This window comes from Crassostrea angulata, chromosome 4, assembly GCF_025612915.1.
Source record: "Crassostrea angulata isolate pt1a10 chromosome 4, ASM2561291v2, whole genome shotgun sequence".
NCBI classification, from domain to species: domain Eukaryota; kingdom Metazoa; phylum Mollusca; class Bivalvia; order Ostreida; family Ostreidae; genus Magallana; species Magallana angulata.
Window position 1 is genome coordinate 34,389,701 of NC_069114.1, and position 22,435 is coordinate 34,412,135.

General features: G+C 31.5%; 1 protein-coding gene across 3 annotated transcripts; it reads right to left on the reverse strand.

The window, feature by feature from the left end:
* Positions 1-4,404: 4,404 nt before the first annotated feature.
* LOC128180740 (uncharacterized) lies at positions 4,405-13,894 on the reverse strand. Of its 3 annotated transcripts, none has more exons than XM_052848890.1 (5): positions 13,734-13,876; positions 11,537-11,700; positions 6,501-6,609; positions 4,767-4,881; positions 4,405-4,596 (listed from the first exon to the last, which is right to left on the reverse strand). In XM_052848890.1, exons 1-5 carry the CDS (start codon positions 13,827-13,829, stop codon positions 4,517-4,519), a joined length of 564 nt encoding a protein of 187 aa, XP_052704850.1. In that variant the 5' UTR covers positions 13,830-13,876; the 3' UTR covers positions 4,405-4,516. The 3 variants fall into 3 exon arrangements, with proteins under 3 accessions (XP_052704850.1, XP_052704849.1, XP_052704851.1); XM_052848889.1 differs by having other exon boundaries at positions 4,409-4,596; positions 11,537-11,703; positions 13,734-13,894; XM_052848891.1 differs by having other exon boundaries at positions 4,480-4,620; positions 11,537-11,703; positions 13,734-13,894.
* Positions 13,895-22,435: the final 8,541 nt, after the last annotated feature.

A 22,435-nucleotide genomic window follows, 5' to 3' on the forward strand; every position in this document is an offset into this window, starting at 1 on the left:
TACCATTGGAAATATGGAAATTTGTTGATTTGAAAAGCTAGCGCTTTTAAAATTTCAAGGTTTTATTTTTTTGTATGTCTGCCCTATGGACGTCTTTTTCATTTAAATACATTAAAGCTATTGTAAAAAGTCACCAAACGATAAACCAAAAAACATGTTATGGTATGGACACTTTGAGATATCAATGTGAAATTTCATCATACTGATTAACCGGTTTAAACCAATTGTGCTACGCTGATAAGTGGTTAACATCATCGAAAGACAAAACTTTCTCCAATCTGACAATAACATACACATACTTACATGTAAACTCTCTCCATCTCTCTCTCTCTCTCTCTCTCTCTCTCTCTCTCTCTCTCTCTCTCTCTCTCTCTCTCTCTCTCTCTCTCTCTCTCTCTCTCTCTCCATTGCAGATATATGCATGAACTCTTTATCATGCATGCTCAATCATAATGTCATCGTTTGAAATCCATCCTTCCTTTGAAATCATATTTATTTATTAATTTTAATTTCAAACACCCACTCCCATACAGCAGGAACCTGTAGATCTTTACCATCCATCAGATCAGAGTCCTGTAATATCTTGTTGATTGGGAAGTCTATTGATCAAAACCAATAAAGAATAGCTATTTTGAACTCGACACTTGTAATTAAGCATTGAATGCTTATTTTTATATAGATTATAAGCATAGAATGCTTATTTTGGGATGTCGTCGGTCCTATAAGGCAGTGCAGACAAATTGGAAACCGCGCGGTAGGTATGATAATCTGTCTACACAGCATTGGTGTGTTATAGAGCACACACGACTAAAAATGTGCCAAAAACTTTGTCGAGAATTTTTTTTTAACGAATAGATATGATTTTACGATTATTTTTCATAAGTTCATACATATCCAATTGGTTGAAAAGTGTAAATACAGCAATTATAAAATATTATTAGTAAAGTACTGTAACGAATTAAAGAAACAGAAAAATCAGTTGACTGGGTCATCATATTTTGGCTGTAGTCTAGAGGTTTTTAAACATCTTGTAACTGATATATCTTCTCATCAATAGCACAGATAAAATAAGACAATTCCAATTAAAATCATTTAAAGTTAACCAAATCTGACAATAGATACTCATGGTGCTCGGTCTTCTTATTATTTATGGTTTGTTCTGCTGGTTAAAATTTGTGGAGATATATACAATTTTGAAAGTCCCCACCCCTCATCTACGGGCACAACACACCCAAGAGCCCAGTTTGAGAGTGCGCGAAATTATACCATTTTCACGCCCCGAGTTAACTGGTTTCGAACGCTAGCACAAACAAACCCTTCTAAAGCTAATAAACATGTACATAGAGGAAATCCGCGAGGATCCTCTTTCTATTTCCAGTCTTCATGTACTCCTAGCTCGGGTACCACCCGGTGGTACTCCTTCATCCAAAGTCTGATTGAATCTGAAACCTTATCAGCCAACTTTCCTGTTTCATGCATTGTTCTCATACCGGTGTTGTATAGCAGTTTTTCCCCCATAGTAGCTTTTCCCCCCGGAAAACCTACTATATAGTAGCCTTTCCCCCCGGGGGGGAAAGCTACTATATAGTACCTTTTCCCCCATACTAGGGTTTCTCCCTCACGTTTTTGGTTCAGATTTTATAAAAAATATTTATGGAAATCCAGTAAGGATTAAAATCAATGTTTCTACACTCCCAGGTTGCATACATGTACATATCTGCATTCATCTGTACAGGTTAAGTTTCGTTTTGCCGATTTATAATTTTTATAGACAATGCTGAAAGTTGAACATGTGTGTAATGGAATTACACATAGAACTTAATTTAGGTAATTTATTGAAAAAAAGTTTTACAAGTTATACACTTGTATGCATAATGCTGTGTTCTGAAATTGTATTAAACGAGAATGTTTTAAGAATTTCTTGATAAATTTATCAGACTGTTTGTCTGTTTGTGAGAATTTCATCCAGGCTAAACCTCTGTTTTAGAGAAATTTTGTTTCCGATGTTTCAGAGCCCGATTTTTAAAATCCTATTATAATAATTATAGTGCATATTCTTTAGGGTCCAATGTCTCATAAACTAGTGATGACCATATCACCATTTTTTTATAGTGGCAGTGGTTTACCACTTGAAGATGAGTCTGAAAATTTCAGCCCTCAGGGTAGGGGCCCTTGATGTTTCAGGGCCCTATGTTTAAAACCCCATTATTATGATTGAATAGTGTTCTATAAGTGGGGACCCGAATCTCAAATTCTAGAGATGACCAATTAACCATATTTTCACAGTGGTAGTGGTATACCACTAGTAGATGACACAAAAAGTTTAAGCCCCCATGCAGGGTAGGAGCCTTTGTTGTTTTCGAGCCCGATGTTTAAAATCCAGTTATAAAGAATATGTATTTTTTAGGGCCCCATATCTCAAAAACTCTAGATAACCACATGCACATATTTTTACGGTCATTTAAAAGTAAAAACATCATTTAAAAATACACAATCACTCATAAAATGTTTACATCATAATATCTCGCGTTTCGTAGAAATGTGCTTAAAAATATGAATATGCGTAACTTTAAAACGAAATGGTAAACACTAACTTTACACATGCTTTTAATACATAATTAAAATACCCCTTACCCATGATTTAGAACCCCATCAATCAAAGTAAAACTAAAACATTTCAGTTTCTCATTATATCATTGCACCCTGTCTTCCGTTTGATATTTAGAAGAAGAAATATATAATTGTTTTTAAGATCGTCAATTCTAACGGTATTAATTTAAATTTGATAGCCTTTTGGACGAAGGGAGTAATACATTTCCACTTTTTATTCCCTTCCTCTACAAAATTAAGTCAAGATTGGTCAGTTAGTTCCCTGGGAGAAGCTTGTACATTGATGGTAATACATTGGAAAATCAAATTTCCAAACCGGCGTATTTTCACTCAAATGTGTTCTTACGTGTTCATAACGTCGAAGTCAAAACTGTAGATAAGCATCGATTAGGTGAAAAAGATTCGAGTTATTCCAAAATCCGTGTAAAAGTTGTTCCAAAAAGGGGTGAGAACAGGTGAAATAAACGATGATGACACATGCATGTTATGAAGGCGCATCCCTTAGTTCATATTTGGAGTTGAAAAAAATAAATGCCATGGTTATCCTTTTTTGTGAGAAATTAATATCATATCAGTTATTGCAAATTATTGTCACGAATGATCCGCGATAAACATGGCCGGAAAGTAAAAATGGGGGAAAATCCACTATATAGTAGGTTTTCCGTGGGGGTAATCTGGCTATAAAAAGGGGGAAAGCCCACTATATAGTCAGCTTTCCGTGGGAGAAAAACTGCTATATAGCCATTTTTCCGGGGGGAAGAACTGCTATATAGCCATTTTTCCGGGGGGAAAGATGGCTAGGGGGAAAAGGCACTATATAACACCGGTAAGTTCTTGGATTCATACTGCCAACATGAAAATGTATGTACTTACCTACAGTGTATCCTACTTTGCAATGTTGAATTGATACTTAATTTGTTGAGCTTAATAACTCAAGCTAAACATCTTTTGAATTCCTTTAAGCCAAGGTTCGAAATATTTTGATTTAAGTTGACGTACTCTCTATAAAATATATATGACATATATTTTGCACAATTTTTAGTGTTTTGAAACTACCTGTACAGTCCATGCGATTTTTGAAACATTGAAACGTTTTTGTCTTCATATACATTATTTACTGTTACGATTAGGTTATATGAAGATATCAGTTTTATAATTAATTACATGTAGACAAAAATTAATTCTTAGATTGATTTTCCTTAAAAGAAAAAAAACCTCAAAACACATCTTTCTATATTTTGCCAACGTTTTCCTTCGAGTTTATCATTCATCATGGCATTAACTTTTGTATTAACAACGTAGTTATGAAATAGCCAATAAGAAATACAAAGAAATTTTTCGATCAAATGCCTTCGGTCTTTTCATGAGTTTCTTTATTGGCTATTACAGTAGCTTCTCGGGGCTTAGCGGTTGCTGTTGGTGGCTGTTAGCTTCAGCAGCTAATCAAACTTTGATTTATTTCGTTACCAGCACCTTTCTAACCAGAAAAATACCTTTTGGGAAATAGACAATCCTTTTAAAAACAGGACGAGTTTTAATTAATTAATTAAATTTGATTCCTTTAAGAAGATTCCATTATTGTTGCCTGAGAGGCAATTAATTTGTTTGTAAATAATTTGTTTATCTTGATACTTTTTTCGACTGGATTACATTTTAAAAAATTTAATTCAATTTTGGTTTAAATACCTGACAGCATTACCAGTCTATTGAATTATGACATTTATAAACCAAGAAAATCTTAATTCAATATTTACAACAATAAACAACCAGCAACGCTTTATTTTTTTTTAGTATTTATTTTCTATAAATATCATATAAAACTGATATACATAAGATCATCAAGAAATACTAGCATTTCTACAGCGTTGGATGATTTATAAATAGTCTATTTTGTTATAAAACAGCCCTATTTATAGAAATAAAATTTTCGGAACCCCCCTCTCCCTCGGCTGCGTTTTCGGGATGGACTGCCGCTGTGTGTTTGATCTGGAAGAAATCACAGGAATCATACTAAAAATAAAATTGTAAAAAATAAAAATAATGAACATCAAACGGTATGGTTATTTTTAATCACAGTTATTGTGCCAAAATATATATATAAGAGCTATATTTAGCGAGCTTTTGGGCTTTGGTTAGAAGTTTAGGACCAAACTGACCAGCGCACTCGAACTCGAACACAGAATCAGCCCTTGGGTCATCCCTCCTGGTCTTAGTCCACACAGTTGAAGGTACCATTCCAATTTGACCATCCCCTGGGCAAAGGCAGTGAATCTGCAAGGTTAATTATATTATATACATGTATATCAAATTAACTGATCAACATCAAATCATGTAAGTAATTTGTCTGGAAACTTGACAGTTCATGCACTATCCCTTTGTATAATGTAAAGATACACTTGGTTATGGCGTTGTTTATTTCTGTCCTTACCTATCCTTTATCGAATAAAATTAAACGAAACGGCTGTGTCCATATTTTGGGCCATTATAAAAGCTTTATTGCTTGCAACTGCTATGAACTTTTAAAAGAGGCATTAAACCATCGCACCTAATTTCACTAAACATAAAAAGGAAGGATGTGGGTTTTTGTCGGATTAAAGCAAGAAGACTTCCTTGTTTATAAACGCATGGACCGTGTGCGTTGTCATCTGGGTTTGCGAAATATCTTCTATAGAGCTTGCTAATTATCACCGCACCGATCGCAAAAGCTTGCTCTAATCAGCTTTTCAGGGGGTGTTTTATTCCCGTTCAATAAAATTATTACGAAGCAATCGAGCAGTTCCCGTGCTGTGTAGACGTAGAGTTTGGTTTTATTTTTGGAATTTCTGGACAAAATGGTCCTCGAATAAATATTGCTGAGACTGCAACTGTGGATCTTCTTTTTGTTAATATTTGCCCCAGTGCTCTCCCTATTATCGAAGCAACATGATTTCCGCAATGTACGTTTGTTCTAATTGGAGATTAAATGATGAAGAAGCAAATTCTGGTGTTGTTTCTGGCAAACCAGCTTCTTTCCAAAGATTTATTTAAAAATAAACAACCTATTTGTCTCCGGAGAAAGTCGTGCAAATTCATTGACCGATTTTTTGCTGTTCTCTACTTTATCTTCTGCCGGAAGAAAATACGTAGTCTCGAAGGATTTTCTGATATAGATTAAAAAAGGGATGATTATTGACGCCAGTTAATTTAATGAGTAACATTAAACTTAAATCGGGGTTTTATATTTCGTTTTAAATGTCTTTCTTTTAATGACTAATATCGACCATCATAAATAAAATATATTTTATTCTTTGACCATTTTGCAATCGTTTTCGCAAATAGTTATGTACTTGACTATAGATATTTACCAGGTCACATGATTAAATATTTCAAATAATAGTAAAGCATTACTGCACATTTGAGTATTTTTATATGAAATTGCACCATCATACTGGAAAATTCTCACATATAAGTTTTTAACTGTCGCTGCAGGAGAGGGGTGCAAATGTTCGAGACACTTTTGTTCAATTTCAGCTCTCCCAAATTAAGCTGTTTTACATAAATCAACATGTAAGATTCGTTTAATTTTTATGATTTCTTGATTTCGCCTTTTCGAATACTATTATATACAAAGAAACATCCGATAAAGACAACAAAAAAATTACCAGATAACATTTTCACTTTCGGAAATATATTAAAAAACATACAATAAAAAACCACAAAGTCTGCAAAAGCAAATTCTTGCTACACGAAATTTAAAAAAAAATATATTGGTTCCTTTTACTCCGAGCACCTTTTTTGTGGTATCATGGCCATAGTTTTCATCGTTATTGATGATTTGTTTTAGGAAAAACTTTATCTGTATTTCCACATTAACAGTTTATTCTTTTCATGCAAATTACGCCTTGCATTACCTGAGTATATTTGAGGTAGCCAATATCCCGGACGCCATTGTATTGCTTCCTGGCCACTTCCCCCGGACTGCATTCTGGGATATCGGAGACAGGACGACACAGCCCGTACCTACAAATGACATATGAAGATTGATCTATTAAGATGCAGAGACATATGTACACAAATTTAATGGTAATTGATTTACTATTTTACTATTTTACTATTTGTACCGTCCGGCCAAAAAGAGTTCTGTAGAAAAGTATTAAAAACTAGATCGTTCTCGTTGCGAGCAACGAGTGGGTCTTCCGTCCGATTTTTGAGTAAATGAGACAAAATCCTTCACTTTTAAGACTAAATTGTTAATCAACGCCAAAAAAAAATTAGGAAAAAAAATTTCGGCACCCAGGGCTTGAACCCAGGTCGCCTGGGCACATGTCCACCACTGTAACGACTGAGCTAATCGGACTATTGCTTCAGGAATTTGATGCTTAATATCTCGGAAACGCATCAATCGATTTTAATTTTTTTTACATATTCTGAATCAGTAAAAGAGTCTCTATCAACCCGTTAAAAATATATATAAAGAAAAAAGTTGAAAAAAACGATTTTTTATCTTTCCTTCCGATGACGACCGGAAGTGACGGCGGACGATTTTATGACCATGTTGCAACAGGTTAAGTAGATGTCTATCTTCACTGAAAATTTTAGCCCTATATCTTTATTCGTTTTTTGGATCTCTAGCCGACAAAATTGACTTTTAAAAATCGTAAACGGACGATAACTTCCGACCGGAAATGATTATCAAAAAATTGAAACGGCGGTACAAACTTCAGATACCGACACATCAACCCTCAAAATTTGAAGAAAATCGAATGAGCCATCTTCGAGAAATCGCCTGCACAAAATTTGTAGGACAAAAAAAGAATAAAAACTAGATCGTTCTCGTTGCGAGCAACGAGTGGGTCTTCCGTTCGATTTTTGAGTAAATGAGATAAAATCCTTCACTTTTAAGGTGGCTCTATACACCCACAGTTTATTCCAAATCTCAATAGAAGACCACAAAACATATACTTATCAAATATTAAAATGATAATAGGGATACTATAGGTATTATTAAAGAATTTTTTAATGTTTTTTCGTGTTTTTGTAAAATATTTATTAAAAAGACAGCTATTAACAAATTGAGAGAAATTTGTTTGTCATATGATGGATATTTCATTCGGACACATTAAAAAAATTATTTCACTTCTTAACATTTAACAATGTTATTAATGCAATTTTTTTAGTATTTCCTCAAAACATAATTTTTCATATTTTCTTATATTGTTGACAAATCATCTGAAAAAGTTGCTTGATATTATAAGAAAATGTATTTTAATAAATGTGACGTAAAAAATTGAATGAAAACTATTGCAAATAAACACAAAAAATATTTTAAATTTTATTTGGTATGAAAGTTCCTCAGGTAAGGGTTATCGTTCCTAAGTCCCAAGGCCCAAACACCTTGGGGATTTTTCATTTCTGAGTTGAAGAAAATTTCCTAAATATAAGGAGTGATAAATACATACATATTTCATTATAGACTTTGCCCTGTATAAGTGAATATATTCGCTTTAATGCAAAACTAAGTGAAATAAATAAAGGGGAACATTGATTAGGCTAATAGGATTTACGTATGCAACCTGAGAGAAATTCAAAGCAACCCTCTCATCCCCTTTAGGTGTCGATATCAATGTGCATTAAAGTATATTATAATTGAAATATTTTCACTGGTTTAGAATTTTCTTTTACGGTATTAAATCAAAAAATACGTTTTATAAATTTTTGGAAAGTAAAAAAAAATATAGTTCTCAGAGGGAATCGAACTCATGACCTTCTGGTTTGCAGTGAACCCACTAAGCCACTGCGCTACGGTGCAACATATCGATGATGGTAAAGAAACTCTTTAAAAAATCATACTTAATTTTATTGTTTATTTCGATAAATAATACCATACAACTTGAAGGTGTCACATACCACATTACTTGTAAGTAATGAATTTTCCAATTATCAAATTAAATCTATTCATTTAACAAATTTTTCAAAAGAGCGGTTCCCATACAATTCGCCTCAGTTTAAATCAGCCAGTACCGGAATTGCATGCTTCCAGATTTACTTTTTTGCGTACTGCGTCATCAAAAAGTGGTGTATAGAGCCACCTTAAGACTAAATTGTTAATCAACGCCAAAAAAATTAGGAAAAAAAAATTTCGGCACCCAGGGCTTGAACCCAGGTCGCCTGGGCACATGTCCACCACTGTAACGACTGAGCTAATCGGACTCTCGCTTCAGGAATTTGATGCTTAATATCTCGGGAACGCATCAATCGATTTTAAAAAAAATTACATATTCTGAATCAGTAAAAGAGTCTCTATCAACCCGTTAAAAAATATATATAAAGAAAAAAGTTGAAAAAAACGATTTTTTATCTTTCCTTCCGATGACGACCGGAAGTGACGGCGGACGATTTTATGACCATGTTGCAACAGGTTAAGTAGATGTCTATCTTCACTGAAAATTTCAGCCCTATATCTTTATTCGTTTTTTGGATCTCTAGCCGACAAAATTGACTTTTAAAAATCGTAAACGGACGATAACTTCCGACCGGAAGTGATTATCAAAAAATTGAAACGGCGGTACAAACTTCAGATACCGACACATCAACCCTCAAAATTTGAAGAAAATCGAATGAGCCATCTTCGAGAAATCGCCTGCACAAAATTTGTAAGACAAAAAAAGAATTAAAAGAATAATTAGAAAAGTGAAAAAGAAACAATAGAATAATAGTAGGGTTTTCCGCTGAAGACGGAAGACCCTAAGAATAATAAGAAAAGTGAAAAAGAAACAATAGAATAATAGTAGAGTCTTCCGCAGAAGACGGAAGACCCTTAACAATATCAAATTTCAGAGCTTGAGGCTTGCTGAATAGTTTTAGGTTAAAAGTAATTAAATTCTAAATCTATAGATCTAATGAGCAAGTTTTCGACCCCACAACCACTCTGAAGGGACTGAATCAAAAACTAGTGTGAATAATTATCGAGATATGTGTAGCAAATAGGTTCCTAGAAAAGTGATGCTTAATTATAAAGTTCGATTTTTTTTTCAAGTCTTGCACGAGTATTATCATGGATTTATGTATAAAGTAACAAAAAAGGGGAAAATCATTTTAATAATTGAAGCTTGATCATCATCAACATCATTCAACCAAACATAATAAAATTATTCGAAATCTTTCCTCCATCAATCTATTCCAACTGATCGAAGATAAGATTGTAAAAAAAAAAATAAAAAAATAATCAGCCAAAAGTCATTAATATTCGAAAATAAAAAAATCAATGGTTATGAAAAAATAGTTTCATTAACGTCTCTCGGGAATTGAAAAAAATTTACACAGAGACCATTGCTCTACTGACAAACACATGACCCTAACGCTGCAGTTGCCATTTTGTTCGTAATTCTATAGCTATAGAAGACCATTCATGATCCTCCAAAAGTTAAGACCAGAACTGCACTTTTTGGAGTTGGTTTTTATTTAATTCTATATTTACCATTGTCAATTAAGTATAAGTTTTCAATTTAATAACGGTTAATGATATATAAATCAATATACGTTTGGTCTCAAACTCCATAATAATGGTTTATCATTGAAAAATATCCCCCTTTCCACAAGAAAAGATGAAAATTGCCTAGCTTTTGTATATATTTAGAAGCCGAGTATAAGTTCAGTCCAATCCACACTTTGCAAAAGTTGTGGAACCCAAAGGTCAAAGGGAAAAACCCAACTTTCCCTTCAACCAAATATATCTTGGCCTCCATTGATGAATTTCTTTGAATATGAATTTTTCCTTCGATGTGTGGGTTGACCTATCCTGGGGCAATCAAAATACATAAAGGAAACGGATTTTTAAAGTCAAATGACAAAGTTTCAAACAAACCTCTAAACTACAAAGGCTACTGCGAGTAAAATTTGGGGTTTTCTGGAAAGATGGCGCCAAGGGACATAGCTTTTGTAAAGTGTAGATTGGTCATTATTGTAGAAACAATAAAAAAGTTGTCGAATGTCACTTTGTTTTCTTTGACATTTATTACGATTCACAAGATTTTGACTTTTATTACGATTCACAAGATGATGGTAAAGCCAAGTATCAAATAGTAGACTCGGAGATGGACTAGTTTCAATGATACTGACCAGGTGGACAGAACAGGAATATAGGATTAAACCCGTTTTCCACCCATATATAAAGCAAACATAATCATCTTGCCGAATACTATAGTACTTCAAAGCGTAGCAGTGACATAGTTTTATTGACGATCATATGAATAATCTTCTAAGTTTTGTCCATATATATATATCAGTATTGCAGGATCCTACCAACTCATCATTGTTTATAATGCCACCTTCTTAATTACCTATGTAAAATTAAACATCTATGTTTCTAGTGGCGGCATGTCTGGCAGACCTTCATCCTAGGCTTATCTTTCATCTTTAGTGCTATAAGAGCATGTATATATCTAAGAATTCGAATTCCGAGATAGTTATAAAGGGAATAATTTCTTGTGAGGAAACTGAATGCTTTGTGCAATTACCCGGACCAAAATTCAAACCACATTAAACAAAACCAAAATTCTGAACGAGAATGAGATAAGTCGTCTATAGGGAGTGACACCTAGAGAACAAAGTGATGCCTTTCAGTGTCTTCGCTTTCGTTTTTTTTTTTAATGAATGAGAAATTGAGACACTTGATGTAGTAGCAAACGTAAATTATGAAGCGTGAGGTAGATCATTCTGTCGCACGAGAACATATTTTACGGGGGTTGCAGAAGAAACTATCGAGGTATTGTTAATTGATTCATATACTTCTGACAGAAAACGTTAACGACTTCAAAAGTTATCACAATTTCCAATATTGCAATGGCAATACTGCAAAAATGTGACATACAAAAATGATAACTGACTTGATCAATTCAAATCTTCGGAAAGGAACTCCCTAGAAATAAGTATTAGCTTTGTTTCTCACCACCGCCCGCGTCCAAATGGTAGAGTGGAAGTACCAGGTCGCTCTGGGCACGTGTAACCGTTCGGACATGAGCAACTCTTTAGACTAAAGTAGTTATCCCTTGGAAGCGCCATTAGTTCGGTACAAACTGCATTCTCCTCGCAGACCGCTGTTTCCAACTGTTCCTGCTGATAGAAAAAACCCTCAAATGTACATGCATTATTATCTTATACACACTTGGATAGTTGTAAGTATTTACAAATTTGTATGAATAAAACAAACGTGACGTCATATTTAGTCGTATGAATACAATAACGATGTCTTTATTGTCCAAGCAAGTGCCGTAAAGTCAGCATTACTGAGAGTATGAATCTATTTTCACTGTGCTCCAAATCCAACGAAATGTTAATTACAACATAAAGAGTGCAACAGTTAGAGAATAAACATCAGACAAAATGTTTTATTTGAAATTTGCAAATATTGACTATTTTACAAATGTTCTGTGCTTATGTTAATGCATAGGCGCACCATTAACAGCAAACAGAGCGGAAGTTTCCGTACATGTATGCTTTTTTTGAGTGAGATGTGGCTAGGTTTTACAAGAGATCTAAATAGAATACGAGAATTATGACATCTTGTTAAAATGTTAATAAACAGACTATTCGTTGTGTTATATAAAGGGAAACAACATGTTGGTAATAAAAATTTGTTTATAGTTTTTTCACGAAAATGATCCTTTAAAATACAACCTTGCTTTTTTTGCTAATTGTCGCAAAACAATAAAAAAAAATAAGGAAATAAGAAAAGAACAGTAAAAGCCAGTACGTGTAAATAGCTCATCTCAAAGCTGTTGACTTTTCGCGGAGATAAAAAAAAAGAAAGAGATATTTTCTATTTCTTTCATAATGAAACATAAGCTACTCGAGTTTATCGCTTTAAAGTATCGTTTTCATTAAACAATCTAGTTCCAAATTACCAGTGTCACAAGTTAACCATATTAAACCATTGACAAAAACATTGCAAATCATATACGTTGTGATTTAAAAAGACAATATCCAATTCATAAATTTTGTTACATACATTTAGCTTTTGGACATTTATTACACCCAAAAATCTCAAAATCCATTATTCTTAGCATACCCTACAGACAGATGGCAAACCATTTACGAAAGTGACATTTACAAAATGGATCTATTTAATGGCTATATTTATTTATTGGGCTGACGTAAAAAAGAAAAGTACGAAAGTCAAAGGAATCATTCATACAAGGTCAAACTCCTGACATTGATAGAAAGTCAGTAATGATCAAGGAAAAATGCAAATGTGTTCTTGTTTAAAAATACTTCTTTGACTGGTGGCACTATAGTAATAAGGATAAAAACAACTATTTATCAGTCTGCGAGAAACCGGGGTATTTATTTGAGTATCAAAGGCAGACAGATTACCATTTAATCTTATCTGCTAGCCTTGAAACCAAGACCTTGGAAATATCCAAAAAGAATGTATCAGCTTTGGTACACATATAACCGACGGAATCATGTTACTTTTGTGAATAGGAAAAAAAAACTGTATTTCAAAATTCAAAAGACTGTATCGGTTATGGTACATATATAACCAACGGAATCATGTTACTTTTATGAATAGGAAGAAAATGTGTTTCATTATATAAGTTTATTTCAATAGTAAACATACCGTTGTTGGTGTATACACGTGTAACTGTATTTGTTTGCAATGTTAGTGTATTGATAAAATTATGTTGCAGTCACATTTATGTATTTGCAATTTTTGAATGAATAACCAATAATAAACAATTTAAATTTTCTGATTAAATTTAATTGTATATTAAAAACTGTATATAACTTTGTTCGTGGCTGCTGTGTCGATACTGTGCATGTACTACGACGTTTATTCTAAATAAAAGTATATTTATTATAGTGCAAGTTTTACAGAATATTATATCAGAAATAATTCTTTTAATTCGGTTCTGTTATGATAAAGTTCTTTCAAAAATCATTTCACATACCACAAAATTCTCATTACCGCAAACGTATACATGTCTTATTAGCTTTTTAACATCGTTAAAGTGAATGCATGAAATGAATAAAATGTAAAAAGTCGAAGTAGATTAATAAGATAATTTAGAAGAAAAAAAATAAAAATTGTCAAAAAATTGTTTCGGGGTAAAAAATAAATAAATAAAAATCAAGAGAAAAAGTACCTGATATCTCACAATTGTCTCCGCTCGGACAAAAAGTCGCTGCTGGAGGGCAAATATCACAATAAAACAGACGCCGAGTACTTTCATAGCACACATTCCTGCCAATATACTCCACTACGGACTCTACCGACACGAGTCAACTCTTATAAACTTACTTACCACGTCACATAATGACTAGCACTGGGCCTCCTTTTATATCGATTGAAATATGTCATTATTCAAAACAACCACCTCCTTGTGTGGGAAAGTAAAAAAAAAAAAAAAGATGGAGACATTTCATATTCAATTTCATTAGTTATGGCTTTTGTCTGGTAGTCGTACAATGTTGATCACTTTTAAATTTTCCCCCTTTTTTGCAACAGTTTTTATTAATAACGAATAAAAAAGGAGATTTGATGCTTTTTATTGCCGATAGCAATCATAAAACCCCAAAAAGTATTTATTTCAATTGTTTGAATGTTAGCAAATTACTCTACAAAAAAAGGATTGAACTGATAACGTAACAAAATTTACATATGCAACCTCACTGCATTTTACTTTCAATGAATAAATAACTATTTAGTAGATATTAAAATCTTAGATACCACATGTTATTTCACATTTCTCTAAACTATTAATTCTTTCTTTTTTTTAAAGCTTTTCATTTCTTGAAAGTTTCGTTAAGCTTTGGAAAAATGAATACTTCCCGTAAGAATGAAGACTAATACCAATTATTTCCTTGAAATGACACAACTGCTTAATTTCATGCGTTGATGTGAATAAGGACCTTTTAGTTTTAATCACTTTATATTTAAAAACTGTTTAATCCTTTTCTAATTTAGCATGTGATCATAAATATGTTTTGTATGTTAAATATTAATGAAAACATGTACACCTTTCATGAATAATATTAATCCGCATTACATCGCAGTTTTTGACCTATAAAGAAAATGTCCTTCCCAAAACTTCTTCTTAATACCGTTATTTATACCAAAGAAATGGCACTTCCTTGAGAATTAGATTTTCTAAATTTCCGTAAACGGTTTTAGAAAATTATATACTCTAAAACAGCCACAGGTTTTGAATAAAAAACAATGTCACTCTCCTTTGCACCTAATGCATCGATTTAATCATAGTAATCTTAAACTACAGTTATCTATGGACTCGATCATTCTAATGTAGTAAAATAACTTATTGAAATAATACAACTGGAAAAGTTATTTTGAGGCCCTGATCGATACAAAATTTCAATTTGTCGTCCTGTACAAAAATTAGTTATATATTCCTCAGTGACATTTTTCAGTTATAAACTTGAATCGTATGTATCAATCGTAGCTGCATGCAGTATTACATGTAAAATGAAAGTAAGTTTTTTTTAGCAAAATAAAAAAAAATGCTTTTATTGCTTTAAAAATCAAACACTTATATGAAAAGTGGTTAATTACAAATGAATTCATTTCAGTTTGAATTTCCATGTATTAGTAATATTTTGTAAAATTACAGAACAATGCCGGTTTATATGAATTGTTTTTTAATCAGTGTACCTAACTTCGTGTATTCAAATAAAGAATGCATTTTTACACTCTTTTGTTATATTCATATCCATTGTGCTCTTTACAATACACACATCACATGTACATGTATTTTATCCTGAATTGACGGAATAAAGTTGACCAAATAAACCAAAGCTATGTTTGGTCACTGCCCCAATATAGCCTCGTACATTTAACCAACGTTCAAACGATTGTGACGTCGTCTTTCTTGCTTCGTTTACGCCATGGCGTTCTGGTTTCAACTGTTGATAGGCAGATAGGCAAGCATCGCCCTCTGCCACGTTTTCTTACCCTCGCCCAAATATAGCTTGTAATTAAAGACAGTAAGTATGTATTTTATTTTATTTTAAGACATTCTAAATTATTTAATAGGACTCTGCACATTGTTATTTAAAAAGTTAAATACAAAACATTCTGTGAATTATCATTCAGTTTAATACACGTCACATTGAAAATACTTTTTGTGAAATTCAATTTATTTTCATTCTTTTAAGCTTAATTATAAATGGTTATGATATATGTATTTTGTATTGTGATCAATAAATATTCAATTTTAAAATAAAACATTCTGTGAATTATCATTCAGTTTAATACACGTCACATTGAAAATACTTTGTATGAAATTCAATTTATTTTCATTCTTTTAAGCTTTATTATAAATGGTTATAATATACATGTATGTATTTTGTATTGTGATCAATAAATATTCAATTTAAAAAAGTCCGCAACATTCAGGTACGATATAAGCGAAGAAAAGAATACATATTCAATATGATTGAAAGAAATGCTTTAGACATAATAATCAGATTTTTAAAATGAACAAAAGCTTAATAATAAAGGGTTTTATTATTATCATTATTTTACACGATATTCATAAAATACTTATGGTATGTTTGCAAATTAATAATTCGTGTTAATTTCTATATGATAAACTACTTAACATGTCACTTCAGGTATTTGTACTTTTTCGTTCATCACATAATTATTCTTACAGTAATACCTAATTTAAAGAATGACCAAGAAATGTGCAATGAAAACCAACGGAGCAATTTTTAACGTGGAATGTAAGATGTTTACCACGAAAAATGTTAACACATTGTCACTTTTCTGTCTCGCCCCATCAATTTCTAAATTGATTTAAAATACAGTAACACAACAAGTCAAGAATAAAAATCATTTGACTTTTAAGACTATAATCAATTACCATCAAAAGGATAAACTTCTATATCAGATGTTAAGTAGTCAAAATTGCATGTTATTGCCTGTTTTATAAGATTCATTATTTAGTGAAAAAACCAAAAAACACATTTCAAAATCTAGTTTCAAAGAAAATATTATATGTTTCAAATAATTGGGAAAGACCAACGCTCAAAAGGTACTTTTTGAAATCATCTTTCAAAGGAAATGTTACAGGGTTAAAAATGTCCAAGAATATATTACCATTTGATCAAGGAGGACCCCACAAGGAACGTCGGAGGATCTTAATCTCATTTGATTTAATCTGAATGGATTGTAAGGATCATTTCTTTCAAGTAAGTAATTAGTTTTTCTGAATCCAGCTTCATCATGAAAATGCATTGTTCAGTCCCTATTAGGGAATAATTAATACTAGCTTCATATATTTCCTTTAATGTCATATTCATTTGAAAACATTTTTGATTTTATTGAATATATAAGATATATGTATACATTCCAAAAATCGTGTACTGTATTTATATATGTGTCTAAAACAAAAAGGTATGCCCACATATGCATCAATAAAGAATAGGAGACAATAATTTATGAAAAACAATTGGAAACTGTATATTGAACATGGAAAAAATCTAACTTTTTTAATGAAAAATCAAAACGACTTACAATTAATTAAAGTAAGAAAACCTGCAATCGCTTATTTTAAACACATTAACTTTTAAATTAGACTGTTTTTGAATAAATTTCAAATCTCAATTTACATGAGATGTTCGTTTTATCAATTACTACACAATGGATTCGTGCATGCAAGGTTTAAAAAGTTTTATTTACACAAAATGATTTAAAAAAGGAGATACATTCTATCTGTGTGACATTTCTGACAGTAAGCTCACCCGAGTAGAAAATTCATCAAAGTTTCAGATCAATAGTGTAATTCTTCTCAATGACCATGTAGTCAATTTCAACAAATCTATGCATATTTCATAAATCATGTTTAGGTAAAAAAAAAAAAAACCACTCTCTAAGTATATATTATTTCAAATAAAAGTCACTTTCCAAAAGGGAAACGATTATTTGAATATCGAAATTCCCACACCAATGACCCCCTCGCGCTAACATCCGTGCCAACGAGAGATATTAATATAAGTTGTAGAACTTGCTTATCAATCGTTGTAAAATGAATAGAATAAAATGTTTTATTCTAGTATTAAGATCTGTCTTTAAAAATTTATAAGGCCGTAAAGCAAAGGTTTAATTTCGTATATGTATATATATACCAAAAGACAATGCATACCGGTACGTGTTTTCAGATCCGTTAAGCGGTATTTCTTTCAAGAAAACCATGTGCAAATTTATTGGTGGCCGCTCTACTGATGAATGTGTAGTCTCCCCCGGTATTTTTGATGATGTTACTTCTTCATGAATAACATGTAATGTATGTCCCAAGTCACTTTTTGTGTAGTATTGGGATATTGATAAAACCTTTATTCTTAAACTGTATTTATTAATTAGAATTTAAAAAAATCCAGTTATTCTGTTTTGAAACGCCCCACTATTGCTTTGGGCAATGAAACACAGTCAAAATGAAACGTCTGTGGGGATTGTGAATTGCAAACGATATATGATAAATAGTAATTGTCAATACGCATTCTGGATTTTACCTTACATCAATTTCAATTGTATTGTTTTGAAAGGTATGTGGTTTTTTTTTTAAAATCGTCAAAAATAGACAGAAATAGTGACCAGGGAGAGATTATAGATTGGTTTAACTTCATATATTTTTTTATACAATAGAACACGAAAGAAAAAACATTATTGTATATGTTTTGTCTATAAGTATTATAGATGGAGGAGCACATTCTTACACGGATAGAGATAACTAAAGATTTAAAAAGAATACACTTATATGTAGAAATAATTCTTTATCGTTTTAAGTATTTGATTTAATGTTGAAACTAAATGCACTGGGCATTGCCAAATAACACTTAATGTTTGAATTAAAAAAATGCGTGTGTCTACATTCAGAAGATATTTTGTCTGCAGCAATGTGTGCAAGATCTGATAATATAATGTATAAATGAAAAATAACAATATGTGTAAATACCGGTATATATTAAGACAGCACTTATCTATCCAAAATTTTTAACTAAAACCATTTTAATCAGTTCCGCCTTAACACCATCAACTCATATAATGATATAAATGTTTGTTACTGTTGTTTCATTAAATTATGAGCATCAATTTTCATGGATAAAGTGAAGATTACAGTTTCAAGGATGCGTAAAGTTGTGACCAAGGATCCTATCAATGCAAAATGATAATTGAAATTGCACTTCCACGAACACTTAATTTTGTGGATAAGCATAACGACAAAATCCACAAATATTGGTAATCAGTGAATATTGGTGAAACCACTGTAACAAAATTTGTGTCCCCAAAACAGAACTTGCCACGTTAAGGAGGTTGGATGGTCTAGAAATAACATTACACCCGTAAGATCTAACGTTAAATCTTATATCTGGTTGTTTAGTAAAAAATTATTAATAAGAGAAGAATTTTTTTTAATATCTTAGCTTTAAAATTTGAATCTTTATACAAAGTTATCCGAAAAAAGACTAATATATATATATGCTACAAAGCTATCTTAACAGCGCAGTTTTCACCAATAAATTGAAAAGCAAGAACTTGTTTTGCAACTCCTGTAAAGTAATCTAAATTATTTTTTTATTACGGTTAATGTATGTTGTTATATTGAGAAGGATCGACTTTCCTTCATATGTTATTTTTACCCTCCTTTAAATCTGTTAACAGTACGACTTATGTAAATCTATTCTGTAATGTTGAGTCGATTTCATTTCAGCATGAAATATATATTTCATTAATTCACTGTGGCCAATATTGCTTTAAAATCAATTGGAAATTTTTTTCTCTTCTTTACGATTATTTCTAATATTTGCTTTGCAAAATGATTTCACTCGTTATGAAAATTGCAATAATAATATCAAACATAGTGTTTAAAGTTTTCAAAGGATAATTTATGAATGGTTTCATTTAAACGTTTTTGAAAGATTATTCAATATTCAAAATGTTAGATATTGCATAGATGATTACTTCACCATTACAATGACAATATCTTAATTTAAGGTGGTATGGGACACTTCCATGTTGTGACGTATTGTTTATCGAAGTAAACAATTAAATGAAGATGTAATTTAACTATTCTATTAATTCACTGTGGCCAATATTGCTTTAAAATCAATTGGAAAAATTATTTGGATTGGCTCAAGAAAATTTTCTAGTCAAGTCTTCCATTATACTATGTGGAAACTAGATTGGGGATCAACAGAATTCAATTTATTAGGTATTTATTTTTCAGTTAATGTCAATAAAATTGTTGACTAAAATTATGATAAACAATTACCAAAGATACTGGCATTGATTCAGCAATGGAATAGACGAATTCTCACTCCTATTGGAAGAGTAACCGTAATTAAAACACTTATATTGCCGAAGCTCAATCATCTTTTTATCTCTTAACCAAACCCCAATAAAGAATTTTTGTCATCTTTGACCCAAGAACTCTTTAGATTTCTATGAAAAGCCAAGTGCGATAAAATCAAACGGGAGGTTGCTACCCAAAAATATTTTAATGGTGGACTTAATATGGTCAATATTGATAATTTTTTAGTATTGTTAAAACGTTCCTGGATACAAAAGCTCCTTAGAGGAGAAAACAATCATGGATTCATATTTTTTATGCAATATATGGTGACACTGCTGTCAGAAAAATTCTGGATTTTAGTGATGATTTTATTAAGAAACTTTTAGATAAGACAACCAACAACTTTTGGGTTGCTGTTTTAAAATCATGGTTGTATGTACTGGCATCATATATTGGTAACTTGCAAAATTCTTACAAGGTTACTTCATCTTCTGTATGGTACAATTCTAAGATAACGGTTGGTAAGAAAAGTTTGTTTATAAAATACTGGTATGAAAAGGGTGTAAAAACTGTTAATGATTTCTTACATGATAATGGAACTCTTCTACCAAAAGAGATGTTTGAAAACAAATCTAACATTAGTCATGTATGTACAATGCAATATAATAGCATTATAAGTGCCATTGCAAAGTTTTTAAGACTTTTTAGTTTCACCAAAGAAATGTATTGTTATACTATTGATCCAATTATACCATTGTATTATGAGCCATTGTTTTTTTAATAAAATGGACCAATATTATCTATAAAAATATTAACACTAGAGACAAAACTCCAGCTTCCTTTGTCAGATGGAACTCTGAAATGTCACTTAATGGTTATTTAGAAAAAAAAACCCCACCAAATATGTATTCAAAATATGTTTTAATGTGACCAACGATTCTCAATGGTTCCAGTATAGGATTTTACACAGAATTCTTCCAGTTAAAAATTATCTGAAGAAGATAAAAGCTACTGATAACGATGATTGCACATTCTGTGGGAATTCTACTGAAACTATTGAGCATATTTTTGTTAGTTGTTCCCATTCATTAGCTATGTGGAATCAGTTTAGTATTCACATTTATAATACTACTTCAGAAAGAGTTGGTTTCAATATATAAAATGTTATTTTTGGGAATTGTCCTCTTCTAGATACAAACACGGTTGTGAATTTCCTTAGTTTATATGGAAAACTATTCATTTTTTGTTGTTCTAAACAAAACAAACTTCCATGTTTATCTGGTTTATTATGTTACTTAAAAGTGGAATATGTAATTGAAAAATGTATATCTTATAAAAAATTCTGAAATGAAAATATTTGACAAAAGATGGACTTTGTGGAGAAATATTTGTCAACAGTAGACTCGTATACTTTCTTTTCTGTACGTTGTATCAACTATATTCCTCAAGCTATTTACTGTGGAATCATTTAATTTCGTGGGGGCCAATTTTCGTGGATTGTGGTTTTTTTTGCATATTCGTTGGGATGTAATTTCGTGGATGCGTCAGTTTTTAGTTTCAGATGGTAAACTAAATCTTTTATAATTAGTTTTCGTTGAGGATGTAAATCGTGGGCGAGGGCTACCCACGAATACAACGAAAATTGAGCCACCACGAATTCTAATGATTCCACAGTATTGTATATTCTTGTTGAGATTGTATGAGTGTGTGTATAAATGTTTATGTGAAAAATTTATAAATTGCAAATAAAAAAAAAAGAGATGTAATTATATAAGTAGTTTCTTTCCCAATATTGTCACACAACAGCGTAGCGCAGTGGTTGAGAGGGTTTACAACAAATCTGTACGTCATGAGTTCGAATCCCCCTTGAGGTTTTACAATTTTCACCTCTCCAAAAATTTTTAAAAGCTATTTTTTGGTTAATATTGTAAAATTTGAAAATTCTACAAAATTTTTAATGATAATGTACTTTAATCCACATTAATATCGACAGATGTCCCATACCACCTTAATGCCTTGCCGAAATCATCGATTCCTATTTGTATATTCATTTCGAGAATGCATAAGAATAATGCAGTTTAAATCATTTACGAGTGTTTAAAGTTAATTTGTAAATAGCAAAATAAAAATAAACAAAATAAATCGGTTGCTTTTTTCGCACATATCTTTTGTTTAATGTTGATTTACATATATGTGTTAACTAATAATTTGTTTAACTTTTCACTGAACAATATGTTTGTCACATATTTTATATAAAGTTTCTAAAAAACCCTGTATTTTAAACAAGCTTATCACTGAACATTAAAGATTTCTGTCATATGTGTGTAAACTAAATACAACCAAAAAGCCTAATATATTTGTTTTCCAGGTTAAAAAATAAAATTGAAGCTAACAGATCCCAAATATGGTAATTTAATGCAAGTTTTGTTGAAAAATTTAAATACAAATAATTCATTTTGCATCATATTTCCATCATAATTCAAAACAAAGTAATTTATACCAGAATATGACAAAACAAATGAATACACTTCTATGAA

What these genes read in the sequence shown, in the direction of transcription:
- LOC128180740 (XM_052848889.1), bottom strand. Translation starts at nt 13,829, where the DNA reads ATGTGTGCTATGAAAGTACTCGGCGTCTGTTTTATTGTGATATTTGCC. An exon ending in GCTACCTCAAATATACTCAG is followed by an intron (nt 4,882 to 6,500) that starts GTAATGCAAGGC and finishes TTAACCTTGCAG; the next exon opens with ATTCACTGCCTTTGCCCAGG. An exon ending in GTTCGAGTTCGAGTGCGCTG is followed by an intron (nt 4,597 to 4,766) that starts GTCAGTTTGGTC and finishes GATTTCTTCCAG; the next exon opens with ATCAAACACACAGCGGCAGT.